The sequence below is a fragment of the Loxodonta africana genome, chromosome 2, assembly GCF_030014295.1.
Source record: "Loxodonta africana isolate mLoxAfr1 chromosome 2, mLoxAfr1.hap2, whole genome shotgun sequence".
Lineage (NCBI taxonomy): Eukaryota > Metazoa > Chordata > Mammalia > Proboscidea > Elephantidae > Loxodonta > Loxodonta africana.
The window spans coordinates 12,534,812-12,558,826 of record NC_087343.1 but is presented as its reverse complement, the minus strand read 5'-3'; the positions used below and the strand labels follow the sequence as shown (position 1 = coordinate 12,558,826).

General features: G+C 53.8%; 1 protein-coding gene across 1 annotated transcript; it reads left to right on the top strand.

Moving 5' to 3' along the window:
- Positions 1-526: 526 nt before the first annotated feature.
- On the top strand, positions 527-22,497 carry SLC6A18 (solute carrier family 6 member 18). Its single transcript, XM_003408144.3, has 12 exons — positions 527-1,220; positions 4,218-4,358; positions 5,482-5,619; positions 8,055-8,236; positions 8,963-9,073; positions 10,783-10,895; positions 12,871-12,999; positions 15,855-16,011; positions 17,023-17,227; positions 17,502-17,661; positions 20,798-20,960; positions 22,199-22,497. The coding sequence occupies exons 1-12, from the start codon at positions 1,061-1,063 to the stop codon at positions 22,379-22,381; spliced, it is 1,842 nt and encodes a 613-aa protein (XP_003408192.2). The 5' UTR covers positions 527-1,060; the 3' UTR covers positions 22,382-22,497.
- Positions 22,498-24,015: the final 1,518 nt, after the last annotated feature.

Genomic DNA, 24,015 nt, shown 5'->3' with positions numbered 1-24,015 from the left:
GTCTGACAGGGATCACAATAGAGGGTCCTGGACAGAGTGGAAGAAAAATGTAGGAAAAAAATTCAAATTCAAAAAAAGACCAGACTTACTGGTCTAACAGAGACTGGAGGAACTCCTGAAACTGACCCCGGACACCCTACTAACTCAGAACTGAAGCCACTTCCAAAGTTTACCCTTCAGCCAAACACTAGACAAAACCAAAAAAACCAAACCCAGTGCCACTGAGTCGATTCCGACTCATAGTGACCCTATAGGACAGGGTAGAACTGCCCCATGGAGTTTCCAAGGAGCGCCTGGCAGATTCGAACTGCCAACCCTTTGGTTAGCAGCTGTAGCACTTAACCACTACACCACCAGGGTTTCCAAAGACTAGACAGGCCTCTAAAATAAACAACACACGCAAGGAAAGTGCTTCTTAGTTCAGTTAAGTATGCAAGACCAAAGGGGCAACACCTGCCCAAAAGCAAAGACAGAAGGCAGGAAGGGACAGGAAAACTGCACAAATGGACACGGGGAACCTGGGGTCAAAAGGGAAAGGGGAAAATGCTGAAACATTACAGGGACTGCAACCAATAATACAAAACAATTTGTGCATAAATTTTTGAATAAGAAACGAATTTGTGCTGTAAACTTTCATCTAAAACAAAATTTTAAAAATAAATAATTTTTAAATGTAAATAAATGTGCCCAGTCTGAGGAATCCCTAGCTGTCCCAACACTGAAGACGAAAGTGTTATTTAAAATGGTTCTCATGTCAGAGCGGCACCAGGGCCCAGAAGGTGGTTTGCATGCGATAGGAGACATGACGGGAGGGGCTGGAGGACACAGAGGTCAGAGAGGGACTGCCTGAGTTAGGGCAAGAACTTAGCCACGAGTTACCAATTAACTGGGCTCAACTGGTTTTCTTTAAATAAATGAAAAACTACAACCTACAGGGAGGTTGGCATGGCTTCCCGTGGGCCCTGCAGTGCTGGGCGAAGTGGAGAGGCCCCGCCCTGCCCCCGAGTGCCAGGGGCCCTCCGTCGCCACATTCAGTCTGTGCTTGGTGGGGACGGGAGGCATGGCCTGCACCATGGGACCAGAGCCCTTTGCAGAGGACAGCAGTGACGAGAGGCCCAAGTGGGACAACAAGTTCCAGTACCTGCTGAGCTGCATTGGGTTTGCTGTGGGACTGGGGAACATATGGAGGTTCCCATATCTGTGCCAGACCTACGGAGGAGGTAAGTGGCCCACACGCACCCTGCGTCGTGGTGGTCGCACTCACAGATGGCCCATTCCCATGCTGCGTGTCCTCCAGGCAGGAGGAGGACGTCAACAGCACCTCTGCCTGTTTGGTGCCAGGTGCTGGCTTGCCCTTCCTGGGACAGTAGCTGTTCCCAGGAATAATCAATACGCCGTTACCCAAAGACCAATCTCGTCCCACTGAGTCCAGTCCAATGACATCTGTGCCCTCTAGGATTTCAGGGGAACACTTCCAAGCAGGTGCCAAAGAGCAGAATTAGTGACACATTACTCGTCACTCACTACCTCTGGAAGCAATGGCTGGTCTGTAAATCCAGAATGTGCCAATGCTTCTAAGAAACCAGACATCATGGCAATTATAAACACCGTCACTTTAGATTTCCAGATGTATTCTCATGAAAGGAGTCCCTGGGTGGCAAAAACTAAGCCCCCGACTGCTAGCTGAAATTGGCGGTTCAAGTCCACTCAGGGGAGCCTGGGAAGATAAGACTGTCAATTTGCTTCCAAAAGGTCACAGCCTTGAAAATGCAGGGACTCAATAATCAAGTTAGCAGTTGTTAAACGCCTGCTGTGTGCCTGGAAGTGTTCTAGGAACTTGCTTTCTTTGATCCTCATAACCCACTGAGTGGACGCAATCAGTCCAGCTTCACATGGAGGAGGTTAAATAAGCACGGCGGCTGTGGTGCCTGTGTGTCTCCCGTCCCCCCCTCCCCCGCCACCCCCCGGCTACAGCTGGGCTCACAGACCTTCGTGGGGGCTTTCTCTGTTCCTGAAACACTTGTTTAGGATCCACTTCCAGGTACAAAATCATTCATCAAATATCATGAAAGATCTGAATTTCTTTAACTCATCCTTTCCCTAAAGATCGTATGGATTTGCGCTCTCACACTCTGTGTGGGAGTGCCCATTTTGTCTCATTTTTATCAGCACTGAATATTTTGAAATTAGTCTAGAATTTGGTATGCAGATAATGTATCAAATGTTTCAGTTTGCATAAAGCCAATGTGACTGAAGGCAAATATCATTTTCTCCTCCATTTGTAATTATTCAGCTTTGTAAATTTTCAATTCAAAAATAACACTTTTAAAGCAACATTGTTAACAGAATTTAGGAAAATATTTAGGTAAAGATTTAGAGTAGTTTTATGACATAAATACTATTTCGGGGTAAGCTGATTTATTACGCATTAAAAAAAAAAAAAACCTGTTGCCATTGAGTCGATGCTGACTCACGGCAACTCTATAGGACAGAATAGAGCCACCCGGTAGGGTTTCCAAGGAGCAGCTGGTGGATTCAAACTGCCAACCTTTTGGTTAGCAGCCAAGCTCTTAACCACTGTGCACCCAGGGCTCCATTATGTATTTAGCACCTCCAAATCAAAGGAATGAACACTCATAAAATCCAAGATAGTCGATTTAAGTTAGCTAGCTGGAATACTTTTTAAATCTTTGCTGGGTTTCAGAAAAAGGAGTTCTGGTGGCACAGTGGTTAAGCACTTGGCTGCTAACTGAAAGGTCAGTAGTTCAAACCCACCAGCAGCTCCACAGAAGATAGATGTAGCAGTCTGCTTCCGTAACAATTACAGCTTTGGAAACCCTATGGGGCAGAGTAGAACTGAGTTGAAATTGACTTGACAGCAAAGGGTTTTTTATAGTACTGGAGAGAGCCTTCTGAGAGGTCTCTTATAAAAAGGAAAAAGAGACACACACAGACACCATTTGAAGATACATCTGCAAGCAACCAAGGAAAGCCAAGAATGCCAAGGACTACAGAAGCTGAAAGAGACAAGGATCTTCCCCTAGAGCTGACAGAGAGAAACAGAGCCTAGCCTCCAAAACCATAAGACAATAAATTCCTGTTCTTTCAAGCCACCCACTTGTGGTATTTTTTGTTATTGCAGCCTTAGGACGCTAAGACAGAGAGGAAAAGGGAGTGAGAGTGAAAGAGAAGAGAGAGAGAGCACCCAAGATGGAAGCCACAGTGTCTTCTATGATCTAATCTTAGAAGTGACGAACCATCACTCCCACCCTCTGCTGTTGGTTGCATAGACCAACCCTAGTACGGTGTGGGAGGGGCTACACGAGGGTGTGGACACTAGGAAGCAGGCGTCACTGGGTGCCATCTTGGAGGCTGGCCACTGTGGTGCGTGTTGATACATTTGCCTTTCGGGCATTCTTTTTATTTGTGGAATTGCACCCATTATATGAACATGCCTCCCTCATTTTGATTATTTTTTGTCCTATTGATGAACATGTAAGCATTGCTTCTACTTTTTTTGTTATTTGAAAGAATGATTCCTTTATTCACAGCAACCCTAGAGGACAGAGTAGAACTGGCCCATAGGGTTTCCAAGGGGCGCCTGGTGGATTCAAACTGCTGAAATTTTTGGTTAGCAGCCAGACTTAACCACTATACCACCCGGGTTTCCATACATAGAAATAAAATGGCTGAAACATAGGGTGTACCCATTTTCAATTTGACTAGGTATTTCCAATGAGCACGCCCATCAATGCTGTGAGCATTCCTATTGCCCTATATTCTCTCTAATGTGTGGTCTTTAGACTTTAAATGTGTACCAATCTAATCCTGTGGAAAAGGTATTTCTCTGCTCTTTTAATTTGCAAGTCTTTAATCACAAGGGAGTTGGGCCCCTTTCTGATATCCACTGGCTCTTCAGATTGTCTCTTTCATGGCCTCATAGAGCATGGCCAAGGGCAGCATGCCACATCCCAGCTCCACTGCACACATGGCCTCTGCACTGTGCAACGGAAGCAAAATGGGCACCAGGGTCTGGCATCCAGGCAGCGTCTTTTGCTGCGTCTCGGCTGCTCCGAGCCTGTGTCCCTGACATTCAGGGCCCTTCTCTCTCAGTCGGGGAGACCTCATGGGGTTTTCCTTCGAGTCACACCGCTGACGTCCCGCCAAGGTTTGGCTGGCACAGGTGGTGATGGCACTAACTTCTGTGTCCCTCGCAGGTGCCTTTCTCATCCCCTACTTCATTGCCCTGGTCTTCGAGGGGATCCCGCTTTTCCACATTGAGATTGCCATCGGCCAGCGCCTGCGCAGGGGCAGTGTCGGGGTGTGGAAGGCCATCTCCCCCTACCTCGGAGGAGTAGGTATGCCCCATCCCTCTGGGCCCCTGGTGCACCTGCTTGGGAATAGGATGAGGGGTTCCCAGGTAGAGGGTGGGGCAGAGCCAGGGCTCCATCAGCTGAGCAAGGCCAGCCTGGGCAGCTGAGGGCACAGCCTCACCAAGGGCATGGCAGGGTGGGGGCTGCAGTGCTCCAGGGAAGGGGCGAGCCATGTGGTCCTCCACTGATTTGCTCATCCTGTTGCATACATGTGGCATCCTCTCCCCTTCTGTGTGAACGTGAACATCCACACAGCGTGCCACCGTAGCAAGAGTCTCTATGGTCACACCTTGAGAAGTTTGTGCTGAAGTGTCTTAGTTGATACCCCTGAAAGCAATGTCTGGGACAAGGACTTTGGTGTCGGGTGTTATCTGGGAGCCTCGGGACACAGAAACAAGGGAGAAGTTACCCCAGGTAAGGAGAAAAAAAGCTAACAGAAGGAGCCCCCCACCCGAACAATGGGGCTTGGCTCCCCAGGGCAGCACACAGGATGTCCTGATTCTCCCCTGGCTCCTGTGCATACATGGAGCGCTGAGCCCCATATTTCCAGTGCTCACGGCATCAGAGGAAGCCCAGGGCAGAGCACAGACCCACATACACCCTGGAGGCATGTGTTGCAGTGGGGGATCCAAGTGTTACAGTCTGGGGGTGTGACATGCTGCACTAAGGTGACCACTAAGAGGACAACACTGCTTCACCACCAAGGCCAGCCCCACCTGGGACCACCTAGAGATCCAGTGGTGGAATGAATGGAGTGATGGTGCAGGGCCATAGGATGACATGCAGATCGTGGTGCTGATGTGGCCGTGGGAGCCCATTGGGGTGTGTTTAAAGGCAGTTGGAGGATCTATAGAGAGTCAGAAACAGAGAGAGTAAGTAGGCAGGCGGTTTCTGGAAGGGCACCCAGGAAGCCATCGTTGGCATTAACACATAGAAGGGAAATCGGTGGGGCAGCATGACTTTCACTCTGTACCTCTTGGGGTGGTTTGGCTTCCTTGCTGTTATTTTATCTGCTGGTTTTCAGCAGAAGGTACAGGGAGGAGGCGGCCTGTGGGCTGGTCGAGCACGGTAGCCAGCATGGGCTGACGGCTTGGTGACATGTCCACAGGGCTGGGCTGCTTCACCGTGTCCTTCCTGGTCAGCCTGTACTACAACACCATCCTGGTGTGGGTGCTCTGGTACTTCCTCAACTCCTTCCAGGACCCACTGCCGTGGAGCACCTGTCCCCTGGACCTCAACAGAACAGGTAAGGGTGTTGTCAAGGGTCAGCACTCAGTCGAGGTGACTGACCTATTGCACAGAACGCACAGGCTTTAGGGAAACCTCAGATATGAGGACCCTCACAGACTCAAGGAAGACCAGAAAATTAGACCTTTACACACGCTGGCATCCCATGGCTGTCCCCAAATAAAACATTTGAAATATTTTGTCGATGTCTTCATGAGGAAGACATGTGTTACAGAATAGAACTGGGCTCCATAGGGTCTTCTCGGCTGTAATCTTTATGGAAGCAGATTATCAGGCCATTCTGTCCCAGTGCCGCTGGATGGGTTCAAACCACCAACCTTTCTTAGTAGCCAACAGCAAACCTTTTGAGCCACCCAGGGACCTTGACACATGGGGGCTCCATGAGTTGGACTCAATAGCAACAGGCTTGTTTTGTTGTTATTGTTGTTGTTTGTTGATGTCTTATTTATCTACTGAATAAACAAGTGGAGTCTTCATGGATTTGGCGGATGAATCTTTGCAGAGGTCTCATAGTCCAAAACCTCACCTCCCAAACGTCCGTGCCTGGTGGTTTGACCCACTCGCATGAGGGAGATGTTCAGCTGCCACAGCCATTCCCTAGCTTGGCAAGGAGAAGCCTTTCAGTCCAGACTTCACCAAAATGCTCCATCTGGGGGGACCTTGGAGACATGGGGAACAGTCATTGTTTTAGCGGTTGGTTCCTGAAGCCATGTTGGGCCTCTCCTCCTTGCCTTTCATTGACATGAGCACCATGTTTTGCACGTGCAGAACAGGATGAGCATGAGGTGGGAGCTGGACAGGGAATCAGGGCCTGTTCAACCCCACAGGCAGTGGCTGGATGTTCTGGGGCAGCAGAGGGTTGGGAGGGCCAGGCTCTGAGACTCTCATAGAGGAGTGGGGTCCTTCCTGCCAAGTTTACCCTCAGTCCATGGTCATTTTCAGCTCTGCTCCTGGACTGTGGTTTTCTAAGCCTGAAGCCCTTCTGCCTTCTGTCCAAGGGTTTACTTTTGAGGCCACTCAGGCCAAGCCCTCCCTTTCCAGACAGTCCTCTGGTCGGGGGTACAGGCCCTCAGTCTAGCAGTCTACATCTGGTTTCCCCCAAATTTAGGAAGTTTTTCCAGGAAAGGCTTCCAGAAAGGCTGGTTTTTCCTTGGCTTTGCCTGCAGCCTCTCCTTCAGCTCCGTGAGCAGTGAAAAGCCAGCTCCATCTCAGAATGGGCCTGCTGCAGGAGCCAGGCCCTAAGGGAGGGCTCTGTGGGATTGCCCCTCGGTTTGCTCCCAGTATCATGGCCCTGAGGAATGGCCCTACAGTCTGGTTCAGGTATCATGGCCCTGAGGGATGGATCCAAGGGCCAGCCCAGTGGTCTGCTGTTGGTATCTGATCCTGTGACTTTCCAGTGTGACCTCACACCCTGTCAGAGGTGCGTTGTCTGATGCTTTCTGAATTCAGACGTCATCTCTGGCTGACCCAACCAAGAAAGAAGCAGAATGCAGTGGGAGCACTTTGTCTTTAAACCCTAAGGCCACCTTGGTGCATGTAGCACAGAGGCCTGGCTTTCTGTCCAACTGCCAGAGAATCACCACGGGGTACATGTACCATTCAGGGTCTGTGCCATCCTTAGGGCCCCAGAAGGGGGTGAGGAGGGAGAAAGTGGTGTGTCTTAGTCTCCTAGTGCTGCTGTAATAGAAATACCACAAGTGGGTGGCTTTAAAGACATTTATTTTCTCACAGCTCAGGAGGCAAGAAGACTGAATGCAGGGCCTGGCTCTAGGGGGAGGTTCTTCCTTTTCTATCTTAGCTTCTATAACTACAGGCAACCCTTGGCGTTCCTAGACTTGTGGATGCATCTGCCTTGGCTAGTGTTAGACAGCATCTGTCTGTCCTCTGTGTTCATCTCTGCATCTAATCTGCTCTTTGTATAACTCAGGGGTGATTAGGTTTAGGGTTCACCCTACACTGATACGACCTCATTAGATTGCACTGTGGAATATGATTATGTTACATTACATTCACAGGTGTAGAGGTCAGGATTCCAACACATGTTTTGGCGGGACACAATTCAGCCTGTAACATGGGGGACCCAAGATCAGCATAAGCACCGGCTCTGTAATGAGTCTGGAAAACCGAAAGTCTGTGGGGTGCTGGGACCAAGTGGGGCTCAGTACCATGGACAGAGCAGAGCTTCCCCTTGAGGTGTGCATAGCCTCTGAATCTCAAGGTCACTCTGCTTCTTGGTCCCAGCTTCCAGCCCACAAGAGCAGTGGGAAGGGGCTCAGATCCTGAAGGCACGAGCATCTCCTTCCTGATGAGACCCACCAGGAGGTGCTGCAGGGCCTGAGAGAGCTGGCATGAGGGGCCTGCAGTCCAAGCTCACCCGTGGTGTGGCTGCCCCCTACCACAGCAGCAGCCCGTGACCGCTCCCCCTGGTTGCAGGGTTCGTGGAGGAATGCCAGAGCAGCAGTGCTGTGAGCTACTTCTGGTACCGGCAGACACTGAACACCACAGCAGACATCAACGACAGCGGCTTTGTGCAGTGGAGGCTGCTCCTCTGCCTGGCTGCCTGCTGGGTGATTGTGTACCTGTGTGTCATCAGAGGTATTGAGTCCACAGGCAAGGTGAGCACCTCGGGGCCCCCAGCACCAGGAGTCCTCACCCCCTCCCCCCGCACTCCTTCCGATCACACACTCCACTGCACATACACCCCCCTCTTCCTCTCAGAGGCTCAGTCTGCACCCTGCTGGTTGTTGGGAGTGCAGCAACGATCTCTAACCTTGGGGCTGAGGGATGAGTCTCAGGCAGAGGCCCCGAGGCTTGGTGGGTGAGTCTCGGGCAGAGTCTTGGTTTGGTGGACCAATCTTTGTAGAGTCACATGGGCTGGGACCTCTCCTTGCAAATGTCCACGCCTGGTGGCTTTGACTCTGGTCCTCTCTCCTGACCATCGCAGGGGTGACCTTGCTTCTCTGGCCCTGGTTTTGTTCTGGACTGTGCATGGGCCCTGCCCTAGGACAGTCGACACCCACCTTAGCTGACCCCACGACCCCACAAACACATAAATGAGTTGACAGCCCACAGGAGCCTCTTCGGAGTAATTACAAAATTTGATTAATTCATGCATGAATGTTTGTGGTGAACCCCAAGCCTTCGGAGCTTGCCTGAACCAACACCCCACAATCACACAAAATGCCCCTGAGGTGCCATCCAAATCAGAATCCAATGAGTCTCAGTGTGCCTACCCACAGAGAGGTTCCCTACACTCCTGCTTTCTCTAATGGGATTTCATTTTACGTGACAAACACCATTTTAAAAGTGGAATAATTTCTGTCTTTATTTTTTTTTTTAAGGTAGTTTATTTCACAGCCCTGTTCCCTTACCTGGTCCTGACGGTCTTCCTTATCCGAGGATCTACCCTGCCCGGGGCGACAGAAGGACTGATCTATTTGTTCACCCCCAATGTAAGTGGGTCTCAGTCTGCACCTTGAGTCCAGGCTGGGGAAGCATGCTGCCCTGTGGTCTGCAGGTGTGGATGGGCATGAGCTGAGCGTGGCTGGGGTCACCCAGTGGTCAGTGGGTGGGAGGAGGGGTCAGTGTCAGCGTGGGGTCTCAGGCAGGAGATCAGGTTTGGGGGAGGAGAGAGCAGGGAGGAGGGCTTCACTTGGGACATGCTGACTTGATGCCTGTGGAACGTTCCAATGGAGATGGACAGGAAGTCAGCGCTTAGGTGAGCAGGGCCAGGGTTCAGGTGAGAGGTTGCCGGAGACCCAGGAGTTCCCCCTTAGGGTCACGAACAGGCCCTGTCCCTGACCCACACTCCTCAGGGCCTCCTCCAGCAGCATGCTTCCACAAGGCGAGGGGCCAGATGCCCCCCTCTAGACCACTCTACAAGGTCCAGGATTCCAGCATCACCGGCCAACATCCTGAAGGGCCACCTCCTGGGGCCTGCAGGCCACCACTTCCATCCTTCCCAGCCTGGCGGGGGGGATCCTACTACTGGAATTGGAGGAGTGGACACAGAGATGGGTCAGAGTGGACCTGGGTCAGGCAGAATGGGCAGCCTCTTTGCTGCTCAGACACAGCAAAAAGAGGAGGGGGAAGAGGAGGAGAAAGGAAGAGGAGAGAGAGGAGGAGGAAGGGGCGATAGAGGAGGAGAAGGAGGAAGAGGAGGAGAAGGAGGAAAAGCAGATAGAGAAGGAAGAGGAGAAGGAGGAAGGGCAGATAGAGAATGAAGAGGAGGAAGAAGAGGAGAAAGAGGAAGAGGAGACAGAAGGAGGAGGAGGAAGAGAAGACAGAGGAGGAAGAACAGGAGAAGGAGAAAGAGGAGATAGAGAAGGAGGAGGAGGAAGAAGAGGAGAAGGAGGAAGAGAAGAAGGAAGAGCAGATAGAGGAGGAAGGGGAGGAATAAGAGGAGAAGAAGGAAGGGCAGATAGAGAAGGAAGAGGAGAAAGAAGAGAAGGAGGAAGAGGAGTTAGAGGAGAAGGAAAAAGAGGATGAAGAGGAGATAGAGGAGGAGGAGGAAGAGGAGGTAGAGGAGGAGAAAGAGGAAGAGGAGGAGAAGGAGGAAGAGGAGGAGAAGGAAGAAGAGGGGAAGGCTGAAAAGAAAGAAAAGGAGGGGAGGGGGAGGGAGAAGAGGGGAAGGGAGAGGTGGAAGAAGAGAAGCAGAAGAAGAAGAGAAGGAGGAGGATAAGGAGGAGTAGAAGGTGGAGGAAGAGAGGAGGAGAGGGATGAGGAACAGAAGGGGGAGGAGGAGGGAGGATGGAGAGGAGATGGAGTGGGGCGTGTCTGGCCAGAGGCACTAGTGGGACCAATGGAGATTTGTGGGTGTGCCCAGGTCACCCACAGCAGCAGGAAATCTAGGTGCTTGTAGAAGGATGAACCCCATCTGAGGGGCCCTTCAAACCACCCAGAACCAGCAGGTCTGATTCGAGCAGAACAAACAGATACACGTAGGAGCTGGTTCAGACCCATTTCCCAAGCCCAAGAGGTCTGTGTCACATTTGCAGGCTTAAGAACAGTCACTCCAAGCATGCTTACTCGCCCACGGTCCCAGCTTGTCCTTGGGGGCTGGGTAGGTCAGACCCACTCATGAGAGTGTCCCAACGGAAGCCTGAGAATGTTCTTGAACGGTGAGCACATGCCTAAGGAGCCACTCCTCATCTGGTTCCAGATACGGGTGCTCCAGAACCCGCGGGTGTGGCTTGACGCAGCCACCCAGATATTCTTCTCTCTGTCCCTAGCCTTTGGAGGACACATCGCATTTGCAAGTTACAATCCGCCCAGGTAGGCAGCCTGGATTCCAGTGTGGTTTCCTTCATGGGTAGGGCACTGAGCCTGCAAGTTCTTAGAACACGGCACACGACCACTTCTTTATCTCGGAACCGTGCCAAGGGGACTTGGGCAACCTTCTGTGAACTATCCCTGGAGACAGCAGGAGGTCTCCTGGAGGGCCGGTTATAGCAGTCAGAGGAAGTTTCTAGCATGTTCCGCAGCAGACTACAGGAAGCAAATTGATGCAATAAACCAACATAACCCAACTCAGGAGCAATGACACAATTAGGGGAACAATACCAACCAAAACTAACCATGGACGTAAAGCACAACGCCATAACAGCAGAAATGTGCTCTGTGTAAACCTCCATAATACTTAAAATAGACTCAAGGTCTACACACTGATTTCATGAGGCTACAGTATGCATATAGCATTACAAAGTACAATTCCAGGGAACCATGAAACATACAACCTAAATGCAGTGTGATATACATAGCCCAGAAAAGCCAAAGCCATTGCCGTTGAGTCAATTCCAACTCAGAGAGACCCTCCAGGACAGAGGAGAACTGCCCCATAAGGTTTCCAAGGAGTGGCTGGTAGATTAGAACAGCTGACCTTTTGGTTAGCAGCCAAGCTCTTAACCACTGCACCACCAGGATAAACATTAGACAAACATAATTTAATTTAGCTGTCAACATGCCGGGGAGCAGGAGACAGAAGGGGCAGAGGGGTCACTGCGGGCAGTTCCCGCCTCTTTAGAAAGCCTTTAGGGAAGGAAGTGTGAGCTGGATCTCAGGGTGGACTCTGCATGGTTATATCTAAACTGTCACTGCCTTGGACTCACACCCCTGGTACGATCACGTCCATTGCTCATGTGGAGATAAACTTAAGAAATCTATCACCGCCCCTCGGCTCCCTGCCACCTTTGTGGGAAGGGCAGGGAGGCTAGGAAAGGGCAGGAAGGGGTGGAGAGGGGCAGTGGGAAGCCTGCCCCAAAGTGCTTTGGCAGCTTTGAGCTGACCAGGTAGGTTGTGGGGCTAGGCCCAGTCTCCATGGACTCCATGGTCCAAGCAGGCTCGTGGGCCCGGGAAGGCCTTTGGGATTACATGAGTGTGAAGGATGAATTTGGGGCAGAAAAGAGACAATGCACAGAGGCATTGCTTCAGGAACTGCTCACAATGCTGCTGCTCTCTCTGACTGACTGACAAAGGGACAGACCCCACGCCCCAGCACGGGGGCACTGCTAGGTGTGGGGACTGTGCTGAATCCGTCCAGGGGCCAACAGTTCATGCTGGGAAGAGGTGGGCCAGGCTGGGGCAGGCGTGATCAGGAACAGCTCCTGAGAATCCCATAAGACAAACAAAACTGGAGAAAGTAGAGAAAAAGAGATACACCCCCCAGCCCCAATGCCCCAGATGAGACATGGCTGATGCCCCCAAACCCTGGAAGAGTCCCCAGGTGCAGAAGTGGGGCTTTGAGAGTGTGACTTGACCTCGGACTTAGAGCCATGAGGCACCATCCCAGGCAGATCCCAGGATGTGGAGTGCTATTTGTCAAGGGGTGTTAGCCCACTGCGGATGCTTCCCTGGGGGCCACAGAAGCAGCCATTCCCACTCTCAAAGGCCAACTCAGGGTGGGAGGTAGGGTGAAACTGGGTCAAGTAAGATCCCTGAACCAGCCTGGGCAGGTGTCTGTCTAGCACACACTTCGGAGCCACAGCCCTGTCAGGAGATAGGATTTGCTCTTGTGGTCAAGTGAAGTGGGTGGCAACCCTTCCACTAGAGGAAGGACAATGGGGAGAAGATGAGACCACCAGGCACAGATCCTCATCTCTGGCAGGGCACCAACCATGCCCAAGCTTCAGAGTGGGGTGTCCTGGGGCAGCCAGGGAAGGTGGAGGTGGGAAGTCCATGCCACATGTCAGTGTACTCCAGGGAGTGGAGCCCTCACCCAGAAAGTCCTGGTAACACTTGTGTGTGTGTCCAGGAATGACTGCGAGAAGGACGCCGTGACCATTGCCCTGGTGAACAGCATGACCTCCCTCTATGCTTCCATTGCCGTCTTCTCTGTTGTGGGTTTCAAGGCAACCAATGACTATGGGCACTGCCAAGACAGGTGAGCACCACACCTGGGCACTGCCTGGACAAGTGAGCACCAAACTTGGGCATGGCTTGGACAGGTGAGCACTGCACCTGGGCACTGTCTAGACAGGTGAACGCTGCATCTGGGCTTTGTCTGGACAGGTGAGTGCCATGGCCAGGCACTGCCTAGACAGGTGAGCTCTGCACCTGGGTACCACTGGACAGGTGAGTGCCATGGCTGGGAACAACCTGGACAGGTGAGTGTCATGTGGCCAGGCACTGCCAGACAAGTGAGTGCTGTGGCTGGGCACTGCCCGGATAGGTGAGCTCTACCCTTGGCACTGCCTAGACAAAGGAGTGCTGCACAGCTGCTCTGGGCCTCCGAAGGGCGTGACACCCATGAATCACCAGCCGCAAGACCGGTGCCCTCTGCACTCTGGACCCCATATGACTGATAAGCAGCATGGTAGAAGTCCATTTCATTTCCTTAGTGCACTGGGTTGAATACTGTCCCTCTACATTCAGGTCCACCCAGAACCTCAGAAGGTGACCTTATTTGGAGAGAGGATCTTTGCAAATGTGATTAAGTCAAGGACCTTGAGGTGAAGCGATCTCCCTGGATTGTCTGGGCGGGTCCTACATCCAACGACAGGTGTCCTCATAAGAGAAAGGCAGAGGGCTTCTGAGACGACAGAAGAGAAGGAGGCCATGTGCCGACAGAGGCAGAGACTGAGTGATGCTGCCATGGCCAAGGAAGCCTGGAGCCACCAGAAGCTGGAAGAGCTAGGGAAGGATGCTCTCCAAGAGCCTCCAGTGGGAGCATGGCCCTGCCAACACCTTGTTTCAGACTTTTGACCTCTGGAACTGTGACAGGATAAACTTCTGTGGCTTAAGCCACCCAGTTTATGGCCATTTATCTCGGCAATGCTAGGAAGCTATACCAGTTAGGATCGCCTCTACGTGCAGAGTTCCTGTGACAAATAGAATGACATTGATAAGGCTCTTGATTCTCACCCACAAATTACCTCCCAGACCTGTTTTATCAGTTTAAATCCATCAGAAGTGTACAGGCACACCCCTGTAGCACCTGGGGCAATTCTACTCCCCACAACATTTGACAATGTCTGTAGACATTTTGGGGTCACAGCTGGAGGAGGTGCTTGCTACTGTCATCTAGTGGGTGGAATGCAGGGATGCTGCTAAGCATTTATCTTAGGCTGGGTTCTCCAGAGAAGCGAAACCAGCAAAGCATATACATATACCTAGAGAGAGATTTATATCAAGGAAATGACTCATGTGGCTGTAGAGGCTAGAATGTCCCAAGTCGGTAGGTCAGGCTGGAGGCTTCTCCTGATTCGTGTAGCCACAGGGGCTGGTGAACACAAATCTGGCAGGTGAGACAGGAGGTCTCTTGCTCACAGGCTGTGAAAACCAACGAATCCCAAGATCAGCAGGCAAGACGGCAGGTGAGGTGCTAGCTCGAGCCCCAAGAACTGGAGGTCAGACGAACAGGAGCCAGTTGCAGGATCAAGAGTAAACAAAAGCCCATGAGCCTTGCCAGAAAGTCCACTTATTTTGGATGCAGGCCACACCCCCAAGGATACTCCCTTTCAGCTGACTGGCTACTCACAGCAGATCCCATCATACAGGTGATCACATTGTATCAAAGCTCATCACAGAAGTGATCACAGCATCATATGACTGCCAGACTACATCATAACTGCCGAGCCACTGAGAATCATGGCTGAGCCAAGTAGACATACAACCGTAATGATCACAGCGTCCGACAAAACACAGGACACCCCCACAACAGGAAAGCATCAAGACAAATGGTCATAGTGCTGCTGTTGAGAAACCTTGGGTCACCCACACCCTGGTCAGCATGGGTGATCATCACCTATACGGAGGGATGGAGCAGAGAACAAATGCCACCTGCTCTAAAGATGGAGAAATACCCCCATGAGGACCTGGGTGAGGCGTTCCCATCAGCTGTGTGCTCTCCTGGAATGACCCCACGATGACCAGGGTCCGAACCCTGGTGAACAGCCCAACCCCCACTTGAGAGCAGAAGGATGATTCTTCCAGCTTCTTCCACTGAACTAGTAAAAAACCAAGATAGAATCCAATTAGAGCACCTGTTTCCTATTTCACAACATAAATAAGAGCACAGCAGACAAGAGGTTATTTCCTAGCCAGGGGTTCTGGGGCTACATGGTCAAGTCTAAGTACTCATCTCATTCAACTGTGACACCCAAGACCCACTCCATCCAAGCAGCCCTAGGCCGACTTTGCCAGCTGGGATTGAGTAGGTACCACCAGGGGTGGGCACGGAGTGTGGGGGGCATCTTTTTCCATGACTGAGCTGGGGGGGAAGCTGTGGGCCCAGAGCAGGGTTTGTGTCTGTGATTTGCTCCAACCCTGAGCACCAACCTTTCATGGCATTCGCGGTTGAACCTCAAACCCTGAAGACAGAAATGAAGGTGGGCGGTGGGCTGTGGACCTCAGGCGTCGGGACTGAAGAGAAGAGTTGGAGCCTGGCTGCAGCCCTTCCCTGTAGCTCTCAGAAGCCAATGTTCCTCAGTCCAAAAGCTGCCCTCCCCGCTCAGTACCAACTCAGGGGACCAACAGCTCCATGTGGCGAGGAAGTTGCACTGCCCATTCTGACCCCACAGAGGGGCCCCCTCCCAGTCCTGGGCCTGCTGGGGGGTGACAGCAGCCTTCTCCTCACCTCAGGGTGGCCCCACGTGCCTGGCCCTGAGCCGGAGTCCCCGCCATCATAGGCCCTTATCAGGCCCCTTTCCTGGTGCCAATGGGAGGTGTCTTCTGCGATAAGTTTGCTGGCAGGGCGCTGGAGCCCACCCAACACCCAGCTCTGCTTTGCCACTGTAGGAACATCCTCAGCCTCATCAACACCTTTGACCTCCCAGACCAGAGTGTCTCCAGGGACGACTACCCAGCCGTGCTCGCGCACCTGAATGCCACCCAGCCGGCGCGGGTAGCCCAGCTCCACCTGAGGAGCTGCCGCCTGGAGGACTTCCTGGACAAGGTACCTGAGCTCCCAGGCGCACACTGAGGGGCCTCTCCACAGGGAAACCAGGGCCACCCCTGGGGAGGCTTCCCTACACAGGCTGCAAACGTCACTTTCCATAGACGGAGACCAGGCCCAGGTGGTTACAGAGGAGGGACTCCAGGCCTTCCTGGGCATCCTGTGGCCTCCAAGGCACTGTATCCTGATGGTGGCTGCCCAGTGGGCAGGGCGGGGGTGCTGGTCACAAAGCCGCCCAGTGACTGCTGGCCATCAGGCTGGGGGTGCACAGTCATGAAGCAGGTCCCAGGTAAAATGGTATCACGGGCACTCGACCCCATGGTACCCAGCCCACGTCCACCCAGGCCCGTAAACTACAGTAGCTGACTTGCCATAAATTATTAAAGGCAGAAAGTACATTTTCTTCCAGAGGAACACCTACAGCCTGGGCAGAGCCCCGATGGGCATGGCCACCCACCTCAGGGCCTGATACCAGGGGAGGGCTGTGTGTACATGTTGCAGAATGCAGTGTGTGGTGTGCACATATGTTGCAGAGTGCAAGGTGTTGTGTATACATGTTTCAGGAGGTGGTGAGTGGTGTGCGTGTGTTGCAGAGTGTGGGTTGCAGAGCAGGGCGTGTGCTGCAGAGCAGGGTGTGTGTTGCAGAGCACGGTGTGCTGCAGAGCAGGGCGAGTGCTGAAGAACAGGACTTGTGCTGCAGAGCACCGTGTGTTGCAGAGCAGGGAGTGTGATGCAGAGCAGGGTGTGTGTTGCAGAGCACGGTGTGTTGCAGAGCAGGGCGTGTGCTGCAGAGCAGTGTGTGTGCTGCAGAGCAGGGCGTGTGCTACAGAGCAGGGTGTGTGATACAGAGCACAATGTGTGGAGTGCACGTGTTGTGGAGTATAGTGTGCAGTGTGAACAAATGTGGTAGAGTGTGGGGTGCTGGTATGCATGCCTGCTGCAGAACGCCTTGTGCACGTGTGCTGCAGGGTGCCTCAGCCCTTGACGATGCAGTGTGCCCATTGGTTGCAGAGCGCCTCAGGCACGGGCCTGGCCTTCATCGTCTTCACAGAGGCCATCATCCACATGCCAGGGGCTCCAGTGTGGGCCGTGCTCTTCTTTGGGATGCTGTTCTCCTTGGGCCTGTCAACCATGCTTGGGATCATGGAGGGGATCATCACACCACTCCTGGACCTGGGGGTCGTGCCCAGATCAGTCCCTAAGGAGGCCCTCACTGGTGAGTGGACTCCTAGGTCACCTGTAAACTCTGTACTTGCCATCCTATGGCCTTGCAACTTCCCAGTCCTCTGCTCTCTGGGCACAGTAGAGGGAAGAGGTGGAAAGAATGGAAAACAGAGAGCACAAAAGAGTTAGGGTTGGGCATTACGAGGCTGGGAAGAAGTCATGGGGTGCCTGAAATGGCCCTCCTGCTCAGATGTGAGGGGTGCTGCCATGTGACCCCAGGTCTGCTGTGGCCCCGCTGACCCTGCCCATCCCCGCCATTCTCGTAGGGGTGGCCTGCCTGGTCTGCTTTGTCTCGGCGCTCTGCTTCTCACTGCAGTCCGGGAACTACTGGCTGGAGATCTTCGACAACTACGCCGCCTCCCTGAACCTGATCATCTTTGCCTTCTTCGAGGTCATTGGGGTCGTGTATGTTTATGGGATGAAACGGTAAGTTCAGGCTCCTGGAGATGCCCCCAGGCTGCAACAGGGCTGGCAGGAAGGGTCCATGTCCCCCAGGCCTCTGGTCCAAGAGCCTCCGCTCCCCTGGGTGCCACCTCTCGGCTTAGTGTGCCTGGTCCCCGAGGCAGCCAGGAGAGGTGTAGGAGGAGGTGGCCATTTGAAGGTCTTCCTTTCCAAAACAAAATCATGGACACGGCCCCCGTGTTTCAAGGACATGCACAAAGGGACCCTTGCTGGAGGCCTTGGCTCATGCTGGCGGTGGCCTTCCAGACTGTTGAAAGAGGACATACCTCTGTGGCTGCAGGAGGCCAGGTGCAAAGTTAGCCATCTCCAGCCACATGGGACAAACCTGGGTCGTGCTGATCACTTTGGGGTCTCCTAACAGTCCAAGGACCAGGGACCCAGTGACACCGGGAAGGCCCGGCAAGTCTCTGGGCCCCCTGTCCTGCCCGGTGCCCTTGGCTGGGCCACCGCTCTCCTGCCTCGCACATCACTACTGACCACAGTAGTGCCCAAAGCTGACCAGTATCTGGGCCAGAACGGGGTGGCTCCAGGAAATTGGGCCTTGAGTCCTCTTCTTGGATTCTAAGGGAATCCCAGAAGGTTCTGTGGGCATGGGGGAGAAGGGAGACCAGCCAGACTCATATCCGGTCCACAGTCCCCGAGGCTGGGATGCCACCTGCCTGGAGTGGCAGGAATGCCAAGGTGGGTGTTGGGCCAGGGTGCTGTCTGGGCAACGTGGGGAGAAAGTGTGCTCCTGAACCCCCACCAGGCTGGAGGACCCCAGAAAGAGACATTCAGGAGGTGTCTGGAGGTGGAGCTGGAAGGAGAGGGGCCAGGGAGGGAAACGAGGGGTGACGGCAGCTGGGAACCCCTTTTGGACCCCAGAGGGGGAGAGGGTGAGAGCAGAGAGGATGGTGTGCTGGTTGTTCAAAATGTGGATCTGGGCCCCAAGAAGGAACTCTAGCCTGGAGACAGACAGTGTAGTTGTCCGGGTAAATATGATGTAGGATGTTACAGGTCATTCATCAGTGGTGTTGATCTTAGGAAGGAAGGTATTTAAGAAAAAAAAACCCCATTGCCATCGAGTTGATTCCAACTCATAGTGACCCTGTGACACAGAGTAGAACTGTCCCATAGGGTTTCCAAGGAGTGGCTCGTAGATTCGAACTGCCAGCCTTTAGGTTAGCAACCAAGTTCTTAACCACTACACCACCAGGGCTCCAACCACAGGTGTTAAAAAAAAAAAAAAAAACCTTTGCTATTGAGTCAATTCAGACTCATAGTCACCCTATAGGACAGAGTAGAACAGCCCTATAGAGTTTGCAAGGAGCGCCTGGTGGATTTGAACTGCCAGCCTTTTTTGGTTAGCAGGCATAGCTCTTAACCACTACGCCACCAGGGTTTCCAAACACAGGTACAGAGGTTAGGATTTACAACACATATTTTTGGGGGACACAATTCAATCCATAACACAAAGTAAGCCCTGACTCCACAGAAGGCCTGCCTGCCTCAGGGAGCCTCCCAAGGGGCCGAAGTGATCCTCCAGGACCAGGTGCGTCCCCAGGCAGGACCCTCCCATCCGCCAGGCTCCATTGTGTTCTATGGCTGCTGTTCCTGCTCTGCCCTTTGAACCCCTGTCCCAAGATAGTAGCATTAGATGCCCCAGTCCCTCAGGCCTGGGGAGCAGCTGGCCAGCTGTGTCGCCCAGCACACACACTTCTGGGCAGGTGGGCAGGGCTCAGCGGAGCAATCTCCCAGGCTGGGTGGAGGCCCAGGCTCCTGCTGTCCAGGCTGTGGAAGGATTGGGGCCTGTTCCTTCATCCCGGGACTTGGAGATAGGCAGGGGCGGGGTACTCACTTTAATTTCTTAAAAATTGCATTTTAGTCCCCATTGTGCAACTTCCTTGTCACCTCTGTGTGAAAGTACATACAGGTGAGCTCTATTCTGCCTGCCCAGGTGTGCCCAGACCACAGCAGCCTGGACAAACAAGGCTCACAGTAACTCTGTGGTCCACTCCATGTCCTCTCTAGCCCCAGCCTCTTAGGCTCAGCAGATGCCCCTGTCCAGGGGGGCACCTCCTCCCCATCTCTGCAGTGGCTGCTGCATGTCCCAGATGCTGCCAGCTCAGCTGTCACCTCTGTCCCCATCCTTGGGGCTCCAACACAGCCTGGCTGCTCCAGTCAGGATGGCTCAGGGGTGGCATCTCACCCCTGTTCCAGGAACAAGCTGGGTGGGCACCCAAGGTGGGCGTGCCCACAGCCAGGGGCAGCAGGTCTTTGTGGAAGGCTGGAGCCCTTCCCAGGGGCAAGACTCATAGGTCCTGGTCTGGGTAGACCACACCAGTGCCCACCTTCCCCTCCTGCTCACCATGGGTCTGGGGGCTGGGCTGACCCTCTCCAGGCCTGGGCTGGAGCTCGGAGCCCCCTGTAGTGCCCCCTGCTTAGCCCAGGCCCTCACTCCACAGAGCAGATGTGAGGAGAGGGGGACCCCCAGACCAGGGATCGGGATCTGGGACCCCTCCAAGGAGCAGGAGCAGGGTGTCTGCTGGGTTCCTGCTGTGTAAAGTCCTCATCAGATCAGAAAGGGCTGTCCCATTAGGGTGGCCACTCAGAAAGGTGTGAAGACAAAGTTTGGAGTGGAGTTGGGGTGAGGAACCCCCCAGGTACAGGGCACACCTTCGTAACATTTGACCAAAGTGTGCTGGTTGAGCAGGTGGGTGAGGAGCAAACAGACAGTGAGAGGGACCATCAGCAGGGTAGGGGTAGGGGGTGAGGGACCATCAGCAGAAAGGGGGTGGACCATCAGCAGGGCGGGGTAGGTGGTGGACCATCAGCAGGGGGTATAGTAAGGGGTGAGAGGGACCATCAGCAAGGTTGGGGTAGGGAGTAAGGGGCCACCAGTAGGGTGGGGTAGGGGGTGGACCATCAGCAGGGTAGGTGTAGGCGGTGAGGGGCCATCAGCAGAGTGGGCGTAGGGGGACAGGGGACCATCGGCAGTGTGAGGAGGTGTAGAGGGGTGGAATAGACCATGAGCAGGGTGGAAGTGGGGGCTGCTAGACAGATCATCAGCAGGGTACAGTGAGGTAGTCCGGAAGCCTGAAGCCACGTCTCTCTGAGGCAGATTCTGTGATGACGTGGAGTGGATGACCGGGAGGCGGCCGGGCCTTTACTGGCAGGTGACGTGGAAGCTCATCGGCCCATTGATGCTGCTGTTCATCTTTGTGGCCTACATCGTGATCCTGGCCCAGAAGCCGCCAAGCTACAGGGCCTGGAACCCCCAATACGTAGGTCCTTCTGCCGAGAGCCCTGGGAGCCTGGGAACTCTAGGCCCATCTTGTGGTCTGGATCCTTCCTGGTGCCCTCCAGGCCAGATGACCCACACTGTGGGCAGTGTGGCCTGCTCACTCCTGCCCACAGATGGGGGATTCAGAACGTAAATAGGACCCCTCGGCTGTGTAGACCAAGGGGCCCAGGAGCTCCAGCATCTCCTGAGCCATCACAGCAGACACTCCGGGAAGGCCAGTGTGGTTTTAGGCTCTGGTGACCTGAGACTGCTTCTAACCCTGAACACACAGACCTGGTCTGGCACCACGCCTCCCAGTGGGGCCCAGGGGCGGGCAGCCCCACAGTGTCCATTCCTGGTTCATTCCTGGTCTGAGGTGAGGGAGGGAGCTTACAGAGTGTGTCAAGGAGCCGTCACCGAGCTGTGTAGTTCAGCTGGCAGGTGCTTTCATACAAGACTCTCTCGACAAAGGAAGCAATGCTCCAACCCCAGTCTGGTGCGAGCCTGTACCCACACCATTGCACTCTGAGTAGCTTAGCCCTGCAGACCTTGCTGCCCCCCTCTAGGTCCTCACAACACCCCCTCACACTGCTGCCCCTTTTCCTTCTTAAATTCTTAGGAGTGGGGGATTCCCCCAGCAGAACACCACAGCGGGCAGAGCGGGTGACAGTTCATACTTTCCAGAGTTCCCATGCACATTATCCTATTGGAGTCACCACTCACTTCCTCACATCGACCTCACAAGAAGCGCCTGACATCGGGGGGTAAGGGGGTGGGATCGCCCCTCCCAGTGGAGGGCATAGGGTTGGATGAAGCCCAGCTGGCTATGCCAAGGCAGCCCCCAAAGACTGCACAGCAGCTCAACTTGGCCAGGGCGGTTCCTTCCAGAACACAATGCCCCAGGGTCCAAGTCCCCACCTAAGGCTCAGGCCAAGTGCCAGAACTTCCTGCAACCTTTTTGCCACATCTCCGCATGGCCCAGAGGAACCCACAGAGAGGTCCCTGTGTGGTACAGAAGTGGCCAGTGCCCTTGGCTAGTCACCGCTTTCCTTCCTCATTCAACTTTGAATGAAGTCTTGCTCCTTCATTGTGAGAAGAGATGAGACCAAGCTGTCCCATGACCAGCAGGGTGCCGGGGTGTGGGGTGTCCCATTTCCTTGGTGATGCTGTCCTCTCCCCAGGATGCTGGGCCTCAGAGGCCATGCTGGCCCAGCTGATGCATGTTCTCCTGTTCCGCAGGAACACTTCCCCTCCCACCAGGAGAAGCTCTATCCAGGCTGGGTGCAGGCCACCTGCATGCTCCTGTCCTTCCTGCCCTCCTTGTGGGTCCCCGCTGTCGCGCTGGCCCAGCTCCTCACCCGGCGACGAAGACAAAAGCAGCAGGGTGTTCGCCCACAGCTGCAGGATGGCCATGCCTGCTGAGGGGCAGGGGGCCCCAATCCTGCGTGCTGCTCACTCACAAAACACCCCCACATTACACGCTGGCTGCCACCCGAGGCCTGTGTGGTTGTTGCTTCCCCAACACGCTTGTGCCTTCTACAACCTATTCCCTCCACAGCCCAGCTCCATCATTGCTGTCAGTCCGTTCTCCAAACCGGAGGTAGACACGCTTCCTGGGAAGTAACCAGTCACATGTCTGCCATGCAGTGCACAGTGCCTCAGGCTCTGCTCACCAGTTGCTGTGGTCTTGATTCCGACTCACAGTAACCCTGTGTGTTTCAGAGTAGAACTACTCCATAGGGTTTTTGATGGTTGATTTTTTGTTAGTTGGTCACCAGGCCTTTCTTCCAAGGTGCCTTTGGGTGGACTGGAACCTCTAGCCTTTCAATTAGCAGCCAAGTACGTTAAACTTTTGTACCACCCTGGGACCCCTGGGACACTGGAGACTGTGTAAATGCCGCCCCTGGAGGTCGTACAGGACATGGCCTTCTTGGCCTCACGCTGCCACACAGGTGAGTCCACCCTGACCTTGGCAGCCTAGAGCAGTCTCAGCTGGCAAAACAGCTAGGGTGTCCAAACTGCCAAGCAGGGTCAGGCCAAGGGGTCTCTGAGCAGGCCCTTGTGAACACCCTTCATTTGGTGACATCCATGTCACGTGAGTCACAGAAGTCGAGCCCCAAGGACAATCCCGAAGGTGGATGAGGGGTTCTCTGCACTGAGCTCAGGAAGGGCATTTCCAAGAAGGGAAGCACCTGGCCTGTTGAGCCCGCTTTCTTTACGTGAAAGCATCTGGGGTCACAGTGGCCCATCTGTCATGACCACATTCACAATGGGGGACCACTGGTGGCTGGACACTGTCCTGCGTCTCCACAGGCCACGGGCCACCAGGTGCCCACTGAGCCAACCCAATGTCTCTGAGCAGTTCCTCCTCACATCCCAGGGCAAGTTCTCCCAGTGTAAGTGGTGTCAGGTAGCAGGATCTGGCTGGAGCCCCGAGGGCTGCCAGCTCCCGAGAGGGTCGGGGCAGGGGGGCAGAGCTCTTCCCTGAGGTATCACTGAGAAGCATTGCATTTTGCCAATTCTAACTTTCTCCAAACTGTCAAATTTGTTTTTCAAGAAGGTAGAGAAAGTTTGATTATGAATCAAAATTCCTATTATTTCCGAGGGGTGAGGATTGTCAGTCATTCACTCACTCATTCATTCTCACTCACCCGGTGCCTCCCAAGCCTCAAGCTCACTGCACAGCCCCTCAGCTATAACCCTCCTCCTACTTCACAGATAAAAAGGAGCCACCAGAATGTTCCTCCTCACCCCCCAACTCCATACCTGCTCGCTCACCTCCACCTGCCCGAGCATCCCTCCTTCCCACCTTCCAGTGGCAATACTTGCTGGCCACTGCTGCCACTCAGCACCCGGTCCTGGACACAGATTTGATTCTGACCTGCTGCACAGAGACGATTGGCTTCATTCTGCCAGGAGCAGCCACCAGTAAACCCAGAACACATCTTTGTAACCACCTTTTAAAGAAATGATTAGAAAACTTGGCGGCATAGTGGTTAAGAGCTAACCAAAATGTCGGCAGTTTGAGTCCACCAGGTGCTCCTTGGAAACCCTAT

Bases quoted from the DNA above. Each gene is read 5' to 3' on its own strand.
- SLC6A18 (XM_003408144.3), top strand. From the start codon at position 1,061: ATGGCCTGCACCATGGGACCAGAGCCCTTTGCAGAGGACAGCAGTGAC. The intron at 5,620-8,054 runs GTAAGGGTGTTG...CCCTGGTTGCAG, and splicing joins CCTGGACCTCAACAGAACAG to GGTTCGTGGAGGAATGCCAG. The intron at 16,012-17,022 runs GTACCTGAGCTC...CATTGGTTGCAG, and splicing joins TGGAGGACTTCCTGGACAAG to AGCGCCTCAGGCACGGGCCT.